Here is a 19,172-nt window from a genome sequence, read left to right as displayed (position 1 = left end):
CATGCTTCACCACCAAGAGGCCCAACACCTTCTTCTAGACACAGAGACCCACTGAATAAAAACTTGAGACTGTCCAAAAAAAAAAAAAAAAAAAAGAATAAATCCCTTGGATCTAGTGCTCAGTGGCTAAGAGCACTTGCTCGGGCTGGAGAGATGGCTCAGCAGTTAAGAGCACTGACTGCTCTTCCGAAGGTCCTGAGTTCAAATCCCAGCAACCACATGGTAGCTCACAACCATCTGTAATAAGATCTGATGCCCTCTTCTGGTGTGTCTGAAGACAGCTACAGTGTGTTCACATATAATAAATAAATAAATCTTAAAAAAAAAAAAAAAAAGCACTTGCTCTTCCAGAGGACCTGGTAGTTCCATACACAGCACACATGTCAGGCAACTCGCAACCACCTGTAACTACAGCTCCAGGGTATAGGATCTCCGTGGTATATTCATGTAAATATACACATTTTTTTAAAAAGAGTATTCTATTTAAAGTTGAATTTAAACTCCACTTACGATAGTTCCCAGATATCTGATCTAATACAAGCTGGATTCTCTAACTTTGCATAGTAAGATCCTCTTTGTGGGAGTAAAGATTCAATAAGAGAAATACTAAGCAAAGCCCCAGCATCTAACCAGTCCTTAGCAGATGAGGACTGTGTGTCATGGCGCTTCCCATGTTGGAACTTCATGCTGCTGATTACCCCCATGACATGACTCCCCTGGCTTTTATTCTTTCTCTACTGGTCTACCTGGAACAATAGTTTCTTGTTGATCAGTCAATTCCCAGTATCAATTTTTTTTAGAGCAACATCTCAGTTACTTCTCTGCCTGGATCCCTTTCAGCCCTCACCATCTGCTGAAGATAGACTAACCTGTAGGTGGGGATCAGGGCTGTTAACAAGCTGGTCTCTTCTGCTTCAGCCTCCATTGCCTGGTTACTCTTCAAGCTCCCCTTTACTGTGAGGACCACCTGTGCCCATCTCTGTTTATTGAAGCCCTACTCTACCAGTTTGCCTCTGTACTTTTCATGGCCACTGTATAAAAATCCATTATTTTTTTATTGACTTGAATTCTCAAGAGAATTTATTTTAAAAAGCATAAAAGGGAGTGTATTTGACCTTATTTGGCTCACAATAAAGACAAAGGGTGGCTAGAATAATTCATGCTCTGGATGCTGGACTGCTAACAACATTGGTGGAAGGAAAGCAGAGGAACTTTGTTTTGGAAGAATTAGAGCCAAGCAGCTCCAAAGTCATCTGCTGTCTGCTTGGTGATGGACCTGTGGTCAGACATGTACAAGATAGGAACTCCAGGGACGTTTCATCCAGGACCACCATCAGTCGAGCCATTCGTGCTGAGCTAACTCTCTGTACTTAGCAGTTACCAGCACAGGTTTTATGTGCGTGGCAATTGTTGAGATCTTGGATCCTTGATATCCTTGGAATCAGTTGATACCGCCACCCCATTTTCTCAGTTTCAGCCATTGCACAATCAAACAAGGGATCTACTTGGCCTATGGACACGTTCGTTATCTACGCACTGCTTCTTTTTTTTTTTTTTAAGATTTATTTATTGATTATATGTAAGTACACTGTAGCTGTCTTCAGACACTCCAGAAGAGGGAGTCAGATCTCGTTACGGATGGTTGTGAGCCACCATGTGGTTGCTGGGATTTGAACTCCGGACGTTCGGAAGAGCAGTCGGGTGCTCTTACCCACTGAGCCATCTCACCAGCCCCCTACGCACTGCTTCTAGTAGAGCCTATTTATTTATTTTCAGCGGTGCCGAGGAGGATTGAACCTGGAGTCTCACAATATGCTAGGCAAATACTCCACTGCTGAACTACGCCTCCAGTCCAAGCAGGTCACCTGTGAGCTTGGACAAACTGGCAGCTGTGTGGTTTCACTAAAACGCTTGGATGTCTGGGCTTCACCAGTTTAGCAGAGCAGAGCCCGGATCTCTCTCTAGCCTCTTCCACACTTGGAACAACAGTTGCTCATGATAGTCAATAAATGACTCCTAACACTAAATTGAAAACTGTATTGAGAAAGATGACAACAGAGACATGTTTGCATAGCCATGAACTCTTTGATTCCCATGTCAACATGACAAGATTCTCATTACCTTGTAATGGTGGGATGTTGCAAGTCACACACACTACAGGCCATGAGATTTCACAGATTCAAACAAATCTTGATATCTTGATATAAACACAGTTGGGAGACTACATTTAAGGGGGCTGAGAAAGAAGCATATATGATTTGGGATGGTATATTTTAGCATTCTTTTAGTATACTTCCTTGAACCAATCAGTTTAGTTTTCAGTTCTGACGCTGAAAGCTGGGATTCAAACCCGGCTTAGACTGGGCTGGAGCCACATGCTTGACTCAGTGTCATAAAGCAGAGGGCCTGGGATGAAGTAAGCATTAGCTCATTCAGAGAATATACATTCTTACTACTTGAGCTAATTGTGTTTATCTTTCCTTATTTGAAGAGACTAGTGACTAAATGAGAAATCCACATTTGAGATTTTTTTCCATATAGTCAATTGTATTCCTCTGGGAAATCTTTCAGAAAGATGAAACTTTGCTGGTCCCATTGCCAAGGGAAATCCCCTGGAAGCAGGCTTCATGATGTGTGCCCTGGGCAGCAGCTAACCCACTCAGCCAAGTGGACTTCCCCTGGCTCAGGAGCTGCCACTGAAGTCTAGGCTCCTGCAGCTTTAGCACAAGCCTATGGGGCAGACCTGCTGCCTCAATGGAAAGTTTGCTCTTCCTCTGTACAGAGCCACCAAGTCAGACTTTTTGAAATGACTTTCTGGGTTTTTGAAAATTTTTAGAAATGACTTGACATCTCGTGAGTCTTGGAAAATTTTCAGCAGGGCCTCTGTTTAGCAAAGCCCACACTCCCCGGGGATAGGAGAAGGTGGAAGGTAGGGGTTACCCACAAAGCCAAGGTACAAGGTGGCGGTGTGGCTTTCCCAGTGATATGCCGAATCACGTGGTGTTCAAAGGCACAGTAAGAATTCTGCTCTTATGGGGGACATAGCTCGGTGAAGACTGATTTGTCTATGATGTGTAAGCCCCCAAACTGTTCCTGCCACCCACACCCACCCCATCCTCGCCTACCCCCATAAACAAAAAGTCCATAACTTAAAATGCTCTCCGGGTAGTTTCACTGAGGCTGTGAATAGAGAAAAAAAATGAGGTCTGTGGTTCCGTGTGATATTCGTGGGTGTAAAAACACAAGGCCTTCTGAATTTGAATATACTACAGTAGAGAATCTTGGGAGAATTGGAATTCCTTGATGTGAAAGAGCCCTTACAGGCAGTTTCACGTAGGATCTCAGGATGTGACAACCCTGCCAGAGGGGAGAGAGAGAGAGAGAGAGAGAGAGAGAGAGAGAGATAGAGAGATATGGGATTCTGCCCAGCTCCCTAGCCAGACTTTCACCAACCACGTCTCCCCAGTTGATTGCCTGACAAGACTCTGAGTCTTCTCATTAAAACAAAACAAAACAAAACAAAACAAAACCTATCTCTTTCCCTGGCTCAAGTCTGTCCAGAAGATCTTGCAGCTCAGCAGCTGTGTTTGAATAGCTAGCAGTCTAGTAATCCTGATAAGTACTGTGAAGGAGAAAAGGCAGTTTATCTGTACTCTAGTCCCATAATCTATGAACAAAGGAGAGGGACAAATGAGACATCAGATGTGGGCTGGGATGTGATTTCTGAAACATGTTAACTTCATACCTTATGACAAAATCATGTGTATTAATGTTTTGTCAGCCATGTATGCTTGTGCACTAGGTACATACAGTGTTCAAGGAAGTCAGAAAACGTCATTGGATCCCCTGGGACAGGAGTCACAAGAGGCTCATGAACTGCCATGTGGGTGCTGGGAATCAAACCCAGGACCCTTGGAAGAATGGCTAGTGTTCTTAAACAGTAGAGCCATCTCTCCAGCTTCAACTTCATTATAGTTGTACTCTTAAAACCTTCACACTCCTACCTGACAGGATTCTAATAAAGCAGTGTGAAGTGGGAAGCTTAAGGCTTCTTTGGAAAGTCATTTGTGTTGGATGGTGTTTTGCTGGGGCAAACGTGAAGGAGTGTTTTCCTGAAGCAGACACAGGTGAAAGGATGTTCTGCTAAAGCAAGCACGTGAAAAGACACGTGATGAAGGAGTCTTTGCTAATGACATGGCATGTATTGGTCCACCCTACATTTCCTAGTTGAGCTGCGTTTGTTGGGACTCCATAGAGAGAAATGTGCCAAAAAACTTCTGGTGATGCGCTGGCACCTTTTTTGCCGCTTCCTTGGACTATGGCTGATTGGCAGAATGATGTCAGCTGATACAGACTCATGTGCTTGGGCAAGACTCATGGAGGTCACGTGATGTTTGGAGGGTGGTTAAATGGGACTGAATGGACCGTGAGAGGGGCTTGCTGGTAGAGCTGGCTCTGCAGCACTCTTTGGTCTTGCATCTTTACTGATCTTGGCTTCATTGGCTTCATTGAAAGAGGCACAAAGAACTGTTCCTGGTATTCCTGTTGGTCCTGTTCCCTCCTGCTGACTCGTGCCAATTTGGCTGAGGTCTACCTATTCCTGCTAGGTGGTGCCACCCGCTGCTGCTACCCTGACACTACTGAGCTGGACTGCTGGTATATCCGTTAAGTGTTTGCGAGTGGCTCGAGCTGCCACTGCTGACCTGGGAATTGAACGGCTGATTTCTTGACAATGCAGATGGGATTTGCTTCAAAGAACCATTCCTAAACAGGTTCACTTCCCCATATCCTAATAATCTTTTATTCCCCCACTACCTCTGGTGGGTGGTGGGCTAGATGGGAGGTTAAAGCATTTAAGAACCATCAGTAAAAGTAGCCACTGAAAACACGAAAGCTACAGCAGTGCTCCTCGATTCCCCTTGCCCATGGTATGCAGTGTGGCTCTCTGACTCTAATGCTGTGTCTATCAACAGAGCAGACACATGTATTGTTATTTCTCTTCTGTGCCATCTCCTTCCTTACCAGTCAATATAATTCCATGCCTGGATTCTCTCAGCAATTACCAACAATTATAAATGCTGTTCTTTGATTTGAAAGGGAATTGTATTGGCTCAATCACACGGGCATTTAACTATAACCATTCACTGACTCCTTCTTCACAGCCAAGACCTGCAGTTCTGCAGCTCACCCTTGGTTTTTAGCCATAACTTCACTGTAACCATCTTAGACTTGTGATGTTTCTCTTGTTTTTCCAGACTGCCTTAACAAGACCCAATGCTCAGCTGAAGTTTCTAGAAGCCCGAGAGATTGCAAATTCCTTGAGAAATCTCATTAATCTGCCCAGACGCTGGGAGAGCACACCTGGTTTGGTCTTAGCCATTGGTGGTTTGTGACACACTGCTTTCCCTTAGGCTAACACGGGAAGCTTTCCAGAGCTCCAGAGAACAGTGAACAGTAAAAAGCAATCCAGGGAAAACAGAGACAAAGTCATGGGCTCTGAGTGCAAGGCTCAGAAACAGTGTTTGAATCTGAGCCTAGCCACAGGCTTACCACCCACTGACCACACCTGTGGTCTCTTCTCTCACACAGGAGCATTCTGACTCTACTTTAAAGGCGGAGCAGAAATCAAATTAGTTGCTACAACGAAAATAAAACCAGGTATTACTAGATTTGAACTCAGCTTCTCTGCTTGGAAGGGGTGTGGGCAAACAAGCCTCAGTAAGCTCTAGTCCCAGTAAACTTCGAAGCCAAGAACTGCACATACCTGAGTGCGCTTGGAGGTACTCAGAAGTGACAGTGGCTACTTCTTACCCACCCTGTCCCATACAGTCCGGCTGCACCCATGAATGGGCAGCGTTGTGGAACTGCAAACATCAATCAGTTATTGTGACTGTTGCAGCTGTGGCGGGTCCTTGCACCTTGGAGTCTTTTAGACTTTCCCTTGTTCATCCCAGACCTTGTTTCCTGTCTGGGGTGTGTGGGTGGGGGACCACCCGGAGGATCAATGATAGAGAGGAAGTAAGACTCCGCAGCCTTCCCTTCAGCCTGGAGACACTTCCTCTTCTTTGAGGTTTCCGAATTGGCTTCCTCTAATTCCTAGTTTCTTGCCACAGAAGTGACAGGCTGATGCTCAAAGGACATATCCTCTTGGGTAATTGGAGACAGGGGGCATGCAAATGAGTGAGGTTTGTGATCATTAAACAAGCATTTTCATTCACTGACTTAGAAACAAGGCTTTGTTGTTTAGTTTGGTTTTGTCTTTCCCCCTCCCACTTTAGTTTGGTTTCTTTTGAGACAGGTTCCTTAGTGCAGGCTGGAACTTTCTAGGTCGCCAAGTGCTGGCTTTGAACTTTTCCTGCTTCTACCTCCTTCGTGCTGACTTAGGAACTGCGTCTTGAAAATTCAGTTGTTGGCAGGAAAGGTTGAGAACAGTCTAGCTTTTCCTCTAGCTACTCTGATTTGGCTTTTGCTTCACAGTAGGGAAGAAAAACATGTTTGAAAAAACAGCCAGAGACAGACGATGTAAACATGAGAACACGGCAATGATGACAGACCCTGGGATTCCGCCTCTCAGCACCCCAGCTACCACAGCACCGTGTACCCGTACAGATGCCCTCTAGAGACATCCAATGCATTTCAGCTCTGGGCGGGCAGGCGGAGGGTTGTTAAATGGAATGATTATGGAAGATAGTATTAAGAAGTTAATTTTATGGAAACAGAGTCTCTTGTAGCCAAGGCTGGCCACAGATTTCCTATGGAGATGAGGCTGGCCATGAACTGGTGATTCTCCTTGTCTCCACAGATGTGGCAAAATGCCAGGCTCTCAGAGAATATCATTTCTGGGTCAGCGTGAGACATCAGGCACCATAGACTTAGTTTCTGGCCACTCAGCTCACATACAAAATACTAAAGATCAGGGGAAATACACTCAAAGGAGAACTAGCCAAAAGAGGTAAAAATCAGGAAGACATTTCAAACAACTTCTCCATAGCAGAGCAGTTCAGCACTACTGACTGAACAAGGAACTGGCCGACCTGCTCCGAGGGATACACACTGACTTCACAGGGTGGCCGACCTGCTCCGAGAGGTACACGCTGACTTCACAGGGTGGCGTCAGGGTTGTGGGGAAGATGAAGGATGAATGAAAGGGAGGCTAATTTGACAGGGCATTTCAGAGTACTGCAGGCCGGGGTGGGGGTGTCAGGAAGGAAGGAAGTTTATATGCAGATGTGCCAGAAACTGCCCCACTAGAGGGCAGGCTTGGGAGGACAAGGACTCTTTAACAGGTGCAGCAGATGACAGAAGCTGGCAGTTGGGGGGGGGGCTGTGAGGGGGGGCTGTGTGGTGTGAGGTTCAGAAGCAGAGGAAGAAAATAGCTCGCAAAATGCTTGTGTAAGCGCGCGCGAGCACACACACACACACACACACACTGAGATAAGGGGTTTATGCTCTAGCTGGAAGGCAACTTTAAAACTTGTTGGGTTTTTTATTGTTGTTATTTTTGAGACAGCGGCACACAGTTGCCCAAGCTGGCCTCAAGCGTGCTATGTAGACAAGGATGACCTTAAACTCTTGACTCTCCTGCCTCAACTTCCCTAGTGCTGCGATTACCAGCATACATGACCACAGTTGGCTTTTTGTTTGTTTGCTTGCTTGCTTGTTTGGGACAGGGTCTCATATAGACCTTGAACTTCCCTGTTCCTCCTCCTCCTTCTGAGTGCTAGGCTTACGGGCCGTGCGAGCTATCACAGCTGGCTGAGCTATCACAGCTGGCTCTCTGGTTTTGGGACTTGCACCCAGGGCTCTGTGCGTGCTAGGCTGAGCTACAGCCGCAGCCCAGCTCTTTGATGTTTTTTGAGCAGCAGAGTAAGGAGCCTGACTGGACTCATGCTTTGGACAGATAAGTGAGGTCGTAGGATTTAGGGTGAACTCTAGCTGAGCATGTGAACCAGGAGGCTACTGTTAATCGTTCAAGCGAAGGCTTTAGAGGCCTAAAGTAAAGAAAGCAAAAAAAAAAAAAAAAAACATCTGCCAGACGTTAGCTTCCCACCCACCCTATTATTAGTCATAAGCAGGGTTATTTGTAATAGGCCTGGCCTGGAGACTATCCAAATGTGCATCAATATGGAGTAAGAAGTCAGGGAAAGGGCAGCTTGGTGTTTCTGGAGCAAGTGTGAGACATGGTATAACAGGAAACATGGAGTCTTGTTTTCTCATTCTTTCCAGCTCTTCTCTTTCTAGTTGATATCTCTCAGTAGTTCTTACCCTGTGGGTGTCCACCCCTTGTGTGTGTGTGTGTGTGTGGGGGGGGGGTCGGTCGCATATCAGATATCCTGCATATCAGATATTTACATTCAGTTCATAACAGCAGCAATATGACAGTTATGAAGTAGCAATGAAATACTTTTGTGGTTGGGGGTGACCACAACATGAGGAACTGTATTAAAGGGTTGCAGCATTAGGAAGGTTGAGAACCACTGCTCTAGAAAGTTCCATCACATCTTTGCTCCCCCTTAGATAACACAGTCCTATGGGCACTTTAACAAAATCACAGTTCAGAAGTTGGAGTATGAAATTCTGTAACAGAAATTCTAAACAGGGGCAGGCAGATGTGCCTGCCTCAGATCATGGGGGAGCAGAATATTATCTCCAGAACCAATGGGAAAAGGCCTGACAGGCACTTGTAATCCCAGTCACAGGGCAGGCAGAGATAGAGAGATCCTTGAAGCTCATTGGCTAGGCCATTTAGCTGAGCTCCGGGCCAAGTGAAGGCCCCTGTAACAAAGGAGGTATCTAGCATCCCTGAGGAGGACAGGTGATGTTTCCTGTCTCTCTCACATACACTACACAACTGTAATCCTAAAATGTCGTTAATAAAATCTTTGGGCTCACTGAGGGCCTTTCTACTGGAATGATAAACTGCAGCGTGGGCACCCCACCAGGGATGCTCTTCCTGAGATAGAGCTCAATTTCCTTTGGTGCCAGGGACTGAACCCGGGCTATGCACACATTCTCTTCTAGTATGCAGTTATACTTCTAGCTAGAACCGGCCTTTGAAGTTAGATCCCTAGGTCATTCCAGCACATCACAGTTTGGGAAGCACTGTTACAGCCTGCCCACTTTCCTCAGGACTGGAAGATGGAGGCACAACCAGCTAGCTGATTTTCAAGTAAGACAGAAAAGATTGGGAAAGCACCCTTCAGGAGTTAAGATGACAAGAGGGGCTTTCAAAGGAGAGTGCTGCCCAACGCCATAACCTCAAGGCCTTCCCAGAAACACTGTGCTATGAGGTAGAGCAGTGAAGAGAGCAGAAATCCACTACTGGGATTGAAAAGACAGACACGGTAGCAAGTGAGGCAAACGGAAGACTATGCTGGTGTTGATGCTGTCTCGGGAATGCTCTGAGGGGGAGGGGGAAGTCTAATGACACCAGAAAGGGCTAGGCAGTCAAGACTTTGTAAGGTTGGAGAGACTAGGCTTTGAGTTTAATCTCAACACCAACACACACACACACACACACACAGAGTCAGGTATAACGGAGCACTCCTATTAGCCCATCCTCTGGGAAGTAGAGGCAGAAAGATCATAGTGGTTGAGGCAAGCAAGCCTCAGCTGTGAGAGACGGCTGTTCAAAACCCAAAAGTCAGAGATAGGAGAGAGAAAGAGAGGGGCCATTACACAGAGGGCCAAGAATCACTAGGGTAAGAGGCTGAGACTCCGGAGATTCTGGAAGTGAAAGAAAAATAACCTCTTGACATTTGCAAAGTACAAAATGTTCAGTAATGATTTTCTCCTCTAAACTTCCCTTTGTGCCTGGATTAACAGCAACAAAAGCCATGTGATTCGCTCTGAATAACAAGAAGCTCTTTATGTTCTCTTCACAAACGGGGGCCTGGCCAGAGCTCTCTCTGAGCTGGAGATCAGGGAGCCTGACCTGGAAAGGATCCGTTTCATCAAGGATGTGACCGCTCCTGCTGGCATAGACTAAGTGCCAAGGACGCAGACTGGCTTTAGCCTGCTTCTGGGAACAGTTTCTTCTGAGCTCAGGCAAGCCCAGAGTACGAGTGTGACAACGTAGCCACAAGAGAAGCATGCTACACTATATGGAGTACCCTAGCTTAAGTCAGCCAACCCCTTTTTGTTTTGAGACAGGGTCTCATGTAGCTAAAGGCAGGCCTCGAACCAAGTAGTTAAAGATAGCCAAAATAATAGGCATGCACCACTACATCTGACTCCCAGTCAACTCTTCCTTATGCATATATGACAATGTATGTGAAGAACAGCTGGGTGGTGGCAGCACTTACCTTTAATCCCAGCACTTGGGAGGCAGAGGCAGGCAGATCTCTGAGTTCAAGACCAGCCTGGTCTACAGAGTGAGTTCCAGAATAGCTAGAGCTACATAGAAAAAGCCTGCCCCCCCCCAATAATAATACTAATAACAATAATAATGTATATAAAAATGCCAGAAGACTGTCTGAACAAAGAAAATGTGTATATAGGCACATAAAATCTGATAAGCTTGTATGTTAGCTTCATCTACACAGTGCATTCTGGGCTATAGACGGGAGAGCCTGTCTCAAAAAGAAAAGGAACCGGGCTGGAGAGACGGCTCAGCAGTTAAGAGCACTGACTGCTCTTCCAGAGGTCCTGAGTTCAAATCCCACAACCACATGGTGGCTCACAACCATCTGTAATAAGATCTGATGCCCTCTTCTGGTGTGTCTGAAAACAGCTACAGTGTACTTATATATAATAAATAAATCTTAAAAAAAAAAAAAAAAAAAAAGAAAAGGAATCTTGAATTCTAGGGCAAGGTCACTAAAGAGGAAGAAAATCTAAGAATAATTTCTTTTTTTGCAAAGATCCACTGATACAGATTTTATGCAACAAATGACGCCAGTGTTGGCCTTTTTGCTTGGCTGTGAAGGTGTCCTTGGACTCAGAAGCCCAGGAACCACAGAGCTCTGAGAGGAAGCCTCCTCAGCAGAGGTGCTGCAGTTCTCAGCGGAAGGGCTATAGTTTACAACAAAGGGCTATCCTGAGCTGAGGAGAGGAGAGGGACAAACCCAGGAGTGGCTGCCTGTGCTCCTGGGAGGGAGCAGACAGCAGCAAATTGGACAAGGTGCAGAGCTTACACAGGGGTTCTTGGGGGGTTGTGTGGAACCTTCTAGAGTGGAGAGGGTTGGTGGGATTTAAAGTCCTGAGTTTAATTGATGGGATAGATGGGTTTTCCGGTTCAGGGATTGGTGGGGTTTTTTTTTTTTTCAGACTTTTTACCTAAAATTAGCATAATCTGGGGAGGGTCCTCTTGAGGGGCTGGAGATGAATTTTGCAGGTGACAGTTACTGAGGCTGGAAACACAGTTATGGCAGTTAGGGAGGTCTGGGGGAGGGGGCGTGGCTGCGGAGCTCTCCAGGCAGGGACCTGGCCAGTTTCCTGCCCTGAGGGTTTACAAAGTTTACAAAGTATACAAAGGGAGTCCACAAGGGAAAGCCAGCCTTCCCTGCCTCTTCAGTTGCCCAAATAACCAAAAATGAGGCACTTACTTTTTCGGAGACTGGCCATATCCACCAAAAAGAAGCTGTTTCGTGGAGGTGGATGCTTTGTCCCAGCCCCTCAGCCCAGGACTCAGCTCTGCCCCAGAAAATCCACATGGATAGAACCCTCAGGAATTCCACTGGCACCTAGTGGTCACAGACATTCTCTTCTTATGCAGTCATAGACTGTCTGGGAGAGCTTTAGTAAGGGACTTTAAATACTTAGATGGCAGCTGAGCTTGATCCCCAATAATGGTCTGCCCGGTTGAGAGCTGATGAGGTTGCCTGACCTGACATCTTGAATTTATTTCTCTAACATATTAGAGATTAAGTTGCTACCAGTGACTTCTCAGGCATTTGCTTCTTGGAGTAGATGACTAGTGTATTAATTTTAGCTTAGTTGAAAAGATCTTTTTTTTTTTTTTTTTTTGCCAGAGTTACCAAAAACCTTTCAGATGTTAACTACTAATGGTGTAATAAACTACCACAGCTATCTTTTTTGTGTTCATGTGGGCGTGCATGTGGGTGTACAGGCCAGAGGACAACCTCCAGTGTTGTTCCTCAGAAGCCACTCATCTTGAACAGGCTCTTTCTCTGTCCTAAAGCTCACCGGATCAGCAGGGTGACCAGTGAGCCTGCCTTAGCTTCCCCAGTGCTGTCTTTCTAAGCATATGCCCCTAAGCTTAGTCTCAACATGCGAAGACTGGGATCAACTTCAGGTCTTCAGGTCCTTGGAGAGCACTTTGCCAACTGAGCCATCTCCCCAGCCCCTTCCATGGCAATTTTAATAATTCCATCTAAGTGGGCATGGTGACTCATGCCTACAACCTAGCACTTGGGACCCAGTTCAGGCAAATGAAGGGCTGCAAGTTCCTCACCAGAGAGGTATGCACTGCGAGACACCCCTTGGTGTCCTTCTCAACAAGCATAAAACTATCACCATCACCAACAAAACCATCTAAAACCCTTTATACAGGCGTGGTATCACACACCCTTATCCCAGGGCTTGGGATGCAGAGGTAGGAAAACTGAGTTGGAGGCCAGCACGCTCTACATAGTGAGTTTCTGGCCAGCCAGGGCTGTAAAGTGAGATGCTGCCTTAAGGAAAAAGCCCAAAGCCTCAGTCTATCCAGCTGAGTATCCCCGAGGGCTCCCTGGTAACAAACTATTTTAGTGGTCAACAGTGACTGGATAACTGCCACTGTGTCTACTTCCAGGCCCAGCTGAAACCGGGTTGTGTGTGTAGCCTGTGAATTCTAAGCTGACAAAGGACAGGTAAGATACCACATACGGGCTGGGCAAGATGGTGCATGTCTTTAATCCCAGCACTCTGGAGGCAGGGGCAAGCAGATCTCTGTGAGTTCAAGGGCAGCCTGGTCTACAAAGTAAGATAGCCAGGCCTATTTTATAGAAAAACCCTGTCTCAAAAAACCAAACAAAAAAGCCAACCAACAACCAATCAACCAAAAGACACCAGATAGGGACCCCATTTAGCTATGTGCCAATTACTTTGGCAGATGCCTACATACCATCCTCCTCTCTATTCTTGCTTTAAAATTAAGATATGAGGAGCTGGGTCCAGTGACAGGTTAGTCTCAGATATTTGGCAGGCCGGGGCAGGAGTGTTGCTTAAGTGTAGAATCCCTGGATCAGCCTGGGCAACCTAGCTAGCCCTTCATCTTTATTCCTATGACCAACTGAGGGCAGGTTGTGAGTGTGGCAGAACCCCTGCTCTCATTCGTCAACTTGCTGGGCTAGGGCTGCATGTAGCCTGGCTAGTAGAATGCCTCCTTGCACACGTGAAGCCCAGGTCCCATCTCCTGCACTGCACACAGCAGGCGTGTTGGTCCCGCCTGTAAGCCCAGCATTTAGGAAGTAAAAGCGGGAGGAGGGAGGCTGAAGGGCTACAAACAGGACCCCGCCAGTCTTATAAACAAGACCACACAAAGTTAAAAGTCAGTTTGACGCTGCAAAACCAACTAAACTGAACAGTGTTACTAAAATCTTTTAATTTCCAGGACAGAGGTCATGGCAGACATCAGCATGGAGCTGTGAACCAGCCAGGAAGTCAGGAGGCCATGCGACTCAGCAGGGGCCGGGTGTCTTTCTCTGGAGGCACAGCCATTTGGTTGGCACTTCACAGGAGGATCTCTGTACCAGGTCTTCATCATAAGGAATGTGCCAGGAGTCTCCAGTCCTCTGCACCACCGTGTCATAGCTGAGGATATGCTGAGGAGTTAGAGAGAGCCAAACGGTGAACATCGGAGGGCTACCAACCTCTATCCAATCTTTTCTGTTCCTTTGGAAGAGGATTGAGTTTTATTTGATACTGGATTTCCTTCTTTCTTTCCTTCTTTCCTTCCTTTGTATATCTGTGTGAGTGGTGCATGCACGCACATGTACCGATGCACATGCCTGTGTATGCACAGAAGCCAGAGGTGGACAATGTGCCCTTTCCTACCATTTCCATATTAGTTCTTTGAATCAGGGGCTGAATCTGGAGCTTGTGTTTTTCTTGCTAGGCTGGCAACTAGCAAATCCCACTCATCTTCCTGTCTTGACTCCAGTGCTGAGACCACAGGCATGTACAAGGACATGCTGGGCTTGTGGGTGCAGGGATCTGAACTCAGCGAGCACTAACACTGACCTATCCCCACCCCCACCCCCACAACAGGAAACAAAATAAAAATGTAAAGGGGGAGGGAGTTCATTTTAAGGTTAAGGGCTCCCTATAGGAGTATCACATTTATAAGTCACAGGATTGTTTCGCTGTGCTTATAGGTTTTATAAGTAGAAGGGAAAAAATTAAATATAGAAAGTAGAAAAATAGTTCTCTCATAAGACTATCTGGAAGAGAATCTCAGATGAGTACTTCTAAAAACCAGCAGTTGCTCTGTAATTCTAAGATCAATGCTATTACTACCCTTTCTCCAACACCCACACAGAAATCAGACAGGCATGGTGGCATAGTACCCAGTAATCCCAGCACAGGAGACAGGGATAGAGGGTTTGGAGGCCAGCCTGGGCTATATAGAGAGTTTCATGACAGACAGAGATACATGGCGAAAGCTTGTCTGATTAAAATACATGTATGCATGCACATATATGTATTTATGTCACGAGTTGAAAGTATATATATATATATATATATATATACATATATATACACATATATACATATATACAAACATATTAGAATAATCAACAATTACTTAGTCTCATCAAATGTCTACATTTGTATTTTCTCCATTATTGTATATATGCATACATATATTTTATAGTTTGCTTGTTAAATGGGAAGTAGCATAGGATTGTTCCTTTGTCAGAGACTGACCTATCTGACACTTTTTGAATCTAGAGCCTCCTTTCTCATCTCAATTTTTATTGAACTTCTATTTTTACTTTTTTTTTTGTTGTTGTTTCTGAGGAAAGCAGGTCAGTTGTTTTGACTCATTTCCCATCATATAGTCCTGATTTTGCTGATTTAATAATTGCTGTGATATCATGGGATACTCTTTCCTATAAATTTGTTTCACATTTTAGCCTATTTTTAAAATTAATAAACTTATTTATAGTACCATGTGCAACATATTTTGTAATATTCATACACTGTGGAATGGTTACTTAAGCTATTTAATGTGAGTTACCAACTTTTTATTTTTTCATAAGGAGAAAATTTAGACTCTACTCTCTTATTAGTCTTCAGAAATATAGCACATGGGCTGGAGAGATGCCTCAGTGGTGCTGCTCCTGCAGAGGCCCGGAGCTTGGTTCCCAGTGAACACGCTGGGAAGCTCACAACGAATTGCCTGTAACGCCACCTCCAGGAATCCAATACCCACTTGTCTCCTTGGGCACCTGCACTGATGTTCACATAACCACAAAGACACATATACAAACATACAATTAAAAACAAAGAAAAAGAACATTATATATTAGTGGGGCCTGGCAGGTAAACTAGGATTCTAAAGTCAAGATCTGCCTGAGTTTAGTGTGTCCAAAACTACCCTGTCCCCAGATAAAAAGAGAAAACTGGGTTAAGGATGTGGTTCAGTGGTAGAGGACTTGCCTAGCATATGCAAGGTTTTGAGTTCACCACACACACACACACACACACACTTAAAAACACAAATGTAATTTAAATTAAAAAATTGGAAAAGTTGTTTAAAAGGAAAAGTAGACAGCATAAGAAATACTGAGGTATTTCAAGGGAACAGGTAGATGGGAGCACGTGAGTGTGAGTGTCTAGGTGTGGGTGAAGGTGCAGTTTTAGGTACAATTATGCCACTCCACAGGTTTCAATCTGTCAATCAATTTGCAGTTGGCCTACAAATACTTTTGCCCTGACAGATGCTGTTTCTAGGAACTGGCTAACTACCAAATGCTAAACTATAACAAATACTTAGAACTTTCAACTCGTGACATTTAAAAAAACTATGCCACAGTCTCTTCTTCAGGCATGTCTGGTCTGTTAGCATCACTTAGAGAACAGATTCCATACCTGGAAAGTTAGTTTTGATTTTTGAAACCCTTTCATGATTGCCAGTTGATGTCCCTGCTGCCACTTAAAGAACAGGCGCTGAGTCCGGGCATCTGGCAGGCAGGCCTTGTGGTCCCGCAACAGGTCTTTGGTGATAAACTTGCAGTGATTGCCTGAGTTCAGTGTGGCGTACAGAAGGAAAGGATCGTCCTGTGAGCTGCAGCAGACATAAGAGAGAACACGGTCAGATACTCCAGGAGGTAGAGGAGGTTTTCTTTCCTTGATAGACGGGATCTGAATGACCCCATAAAGCACTTGGAGATCTTAGTTGGTGACACTCTCTAAAATGCAGTGAAAAGCTGGGGGTACGTAAAACCAAACCAAAAAACCAAAAAAAAAAAAAAAAAAAAAAAAAAAAAAAAAAAAAAAAAAAAAAAAAAAAAACCAAAGCAAAGCAAAAACAAAGAACCTAAAAATCCACAGGAGTTTTGTAAGAAGAGAGTGGAATGTTAGAATAGGTTGCATTTACAGGGGGATTATGGGAGTTCACCACACTGCTCTAATTTTTTGTTTAAAAGTTTGTTTAGTACATTAGTAGAGAATACAAGTGAACATTAAAAGTATAAATATCTAAGTCCAGAGGTGCAATGGATTAGTCTTTACAAGAGAGCTTAGAACTTCAGCAGGCACAGTAAGTACAGGCTGAAGTCCAGGCCCCAAAGCAGGGAGCAAGACCCACTCCCATGAGACTCCTGGGTTATAGCACATGATTTATCCAGTCCTCTCTATAAGACAAATAACAACGGTGACAGTAATGAACATACAGGCTTTCCATGAACTTGGTGCCAGGTTTTATGTGTTACAACCATTTACCCTTCACAACAACATCATGGAGATTATATGTGAAGCAAACACTGTTCTGGGTGGGGAACAGCAGGTCTGTGGTCTGACATGAGCATATCCCCCTAATGCTGAGCAACGCTGCATGAGAGGATCAAGACTTTTGCTCTCAAAGCAATGGAAATGTCCTCTTTAGACTTAAAAACATGGTTTGGTTTGCGATCCAAACGAGGAGCTGACCTGTCTGTCTCGTGCGTGAAGAGGCATTTTTACCTTTATAAGAATAAATTCTTTGTGTGATTCCGGAAAAACCTTGAAGTTCTCACTTCTGAACTAATGAGCATTAAACTTAGGGCCAAGGCACACACACCCTGCAAAGTGATAGCTGGGGATGCCTGCAAATAAATGTGTGGCAGCTGAGTGTGAAGACCTAAGTGTGGCAGCTAAGTGTGAAGACCTGTGGGCACACTGAGAGGTCTCAGTGTGGTCCAGGTTACCTTCCTGCAGAGCGGCTTTCTGTTTATGAACTGCATATGGCCTTACTAGTCCTTACTAATCCTTACTAATCCTTACTAGTCCTGCTTTCCATGTTCCTTTAGCTTCCTGGGAAGATGGAGCACAACAGCGTTTTCTATTAGAATAAAGGCAGGTCCCAGTGAGGTCCTCTGCAATATGGTCCTTCTCTTTGATTTCGAAACTTCCCTCCCCTCCCCGCTTTCTAGACAGGGTCTCGAGTGTCCTAGGATGGCTTCTGTAGAGTAGGGAATGACCTTGAACTCCTGATCTTCCTGCTTCTACCTCACAGGGCAGAGATTAGTCCAGTACCAGCATAGCTGGTTTTACACAGAGCTGGGATGGAACGTGGAGCTTCTTGCATGCTAGGAGAGCTTTCTCCCAACCGAACTGCATCCCCAGCCCAAAGGACTACCTTCCCCAAGGCTGCTCTAACCCACCCATAAGGGCCTTTTCTTCACCAGCTAATTCCTGTGCTTTGAACCCCTGCTGTCCCAGTGTGAGGGAGGAGCACTGTGGGGGGAGGCATCGTTCCCTCAGCAATGATCACTGGCTATAAGGAGGCTGCTGCTGGCTTGTTCCGTCAGGACTAAAGGGCAGAGCCTTTGTTGCTGTCACTAAGCACTAAGGACAGACATGGCTGCCAAGTTCACATTTGTCGGTGTCTGCTCACTGATGGATTTAGGAGTTCATGGCATATATGCTGAGTAGCAGCCCCACTCCAGCCCCACTTCCCCCTCTCATCTGTGCTGACTTCCTCGTCTGCATATTTGTTCTACTGTGGATGTTGGACTTTGTAAGTTACCTTCATCTCTTTGTTTTCGTTTTAAATGAGGTTGCATAATCACAGGCCTGCACTTCTATTTTTTTTTAAAAGATTTATTTATCATTATACATAAGTACACTGTAGCTGACTCTGAAGAGTACGTGGTTGTGAGCCACCGTGTGGTTGCTGGGATTTGAACTCAGGACCTTTGGAAGAGCAGTCAGTGCTCTTACCCGCTGAGTCATCTTGCCAGCCCCCAGGCCTGCACTTCTAAATGATAGAGTAGATAACTCGTGAGCGATGACTGGAACCCTGTGTAACTCACCTGTCCCTTCCATACTTACATGTTATCAGCAAAGAAACAGTGGGCTTGCTTTTGCACCTGCTCCATCTCATCCTTTCTCCACTGGGAACTGGGTCTCAGCATGTGCTTCCGGCCTAGGACCAGCAACTGTAGATTCTGCTGGGCTAGCTGAGAAACCACGCCCAGGAGCTAAAAAAACAGAGTCAAACAAAGAAAGTTCAAATAACTGGGCAGGTTCTTCGAGCCAGTTCCTTCGGGCGGGCGAGTCTCTTCCTAGCAGGGAAAGAATAGCTTTTAATAATTGTCCTTTTTTTTAAAGCCTGAGGAAAACCATAAGTTAATGCCTTCTTTGTTGCTGTTTGTTCAACACCAGCTTTCAGGTAGTACAAGCTGGCTTCCAGCTGTGAAGTCAAGGGTGGCCTTGAACATCTGGCTCTTGCACCTGCTTATACTGAGGTCTGGGATTATAGGTGAGAACCACCATGACCGGCTTACTTCTTAACCCCTGCCAGGTCATGCTATACTGGCTCCAGCTGTGGATTTCTGTAACTAATCAGCTATGTTTAATGAACCCGCTAGAGTTCCCTTGGATAGTGATGGGACACCAAAGTCATCACCCTAAATTTGAAGCAAAAACTATATATTTTTTTTTTGATTTTTAATATTTTTATTACATATTTTCCTCAATTACATTTCCAATGCTATCCCAAAAGTCCCCCATAGCGCCCCCCA

The 19,172-nt window shown here is 45.2% G+C and overlaps 2 protein-coding genes across 2 annotated transcripts in view; both read right to left on the bottom strand.

Moving 5' to 3' along the window:
• The window catches only part of Psma6 (proteasome subunit alpha 6), a 34,133-nt gene extending 22,483 nt beyond the window's left edge, over positions 1–11,650 (bottom strand). The window contains exon 1 of the mRNA XM_021178721.1: positions 11,547–11,650. Coding sequence (XP_021034380.1) covers positions 11,547–11,565 — 19 coding nt within the window. The 5' untranslated portion in view covers positions 11,566–11,650. The remainder of the gene's footprint in view (positions 1–11,546) is intronic.
• A 1,872-nt stretch (positions 11,651–13,522) lies between these two features.
• Prorp (protein only RNase P catalytic subunit) overlaps positions 13,523–19,172 on the bottom strand; it is a 483,021-nt gene continuing 477,371 nt past the window's right edge. The window contains exons 5-7 of the mRNA XM_021178794.2: positions 18,481–18,629; positions 16,039–16,234; positions 13,523–13,766 (exon numbers count right to left, since the gene is read on the bottom strand). Coding sequence (XP_021034453.1) covers positions 13,623–13,766; positions 16,039–16,234; positions 18,481–18,629 — 489 coding nt within the window. The 3' untranslated portion in view covers positions 13,523–13,622. The remainder of the gene's footprint in view (positions 13,767–16,038; positions 16,235–18,480; positions 18,630–19,172) is intronic.

This window comes from Mus caroli, chromosome 12 (genome assembly GCF_900094665.2).
Source record: "Mus caroli chromosome 12, CAROLI_EIJ_v1.1, whole genome shotgun sequence".
In the NCBI taxonomy this organism is placed as follows: domain Eukaryota; kingdom Metazoa; phylum Chordata; class Mammalia; order Rodentia; family Muridae; genus Mus; species Mus caroli.
The sequence above is the reverse complement of the archived record's forward strand: the minus strand, read 5'-3'. Positions and strand labels throughout refer to the sequence as shown.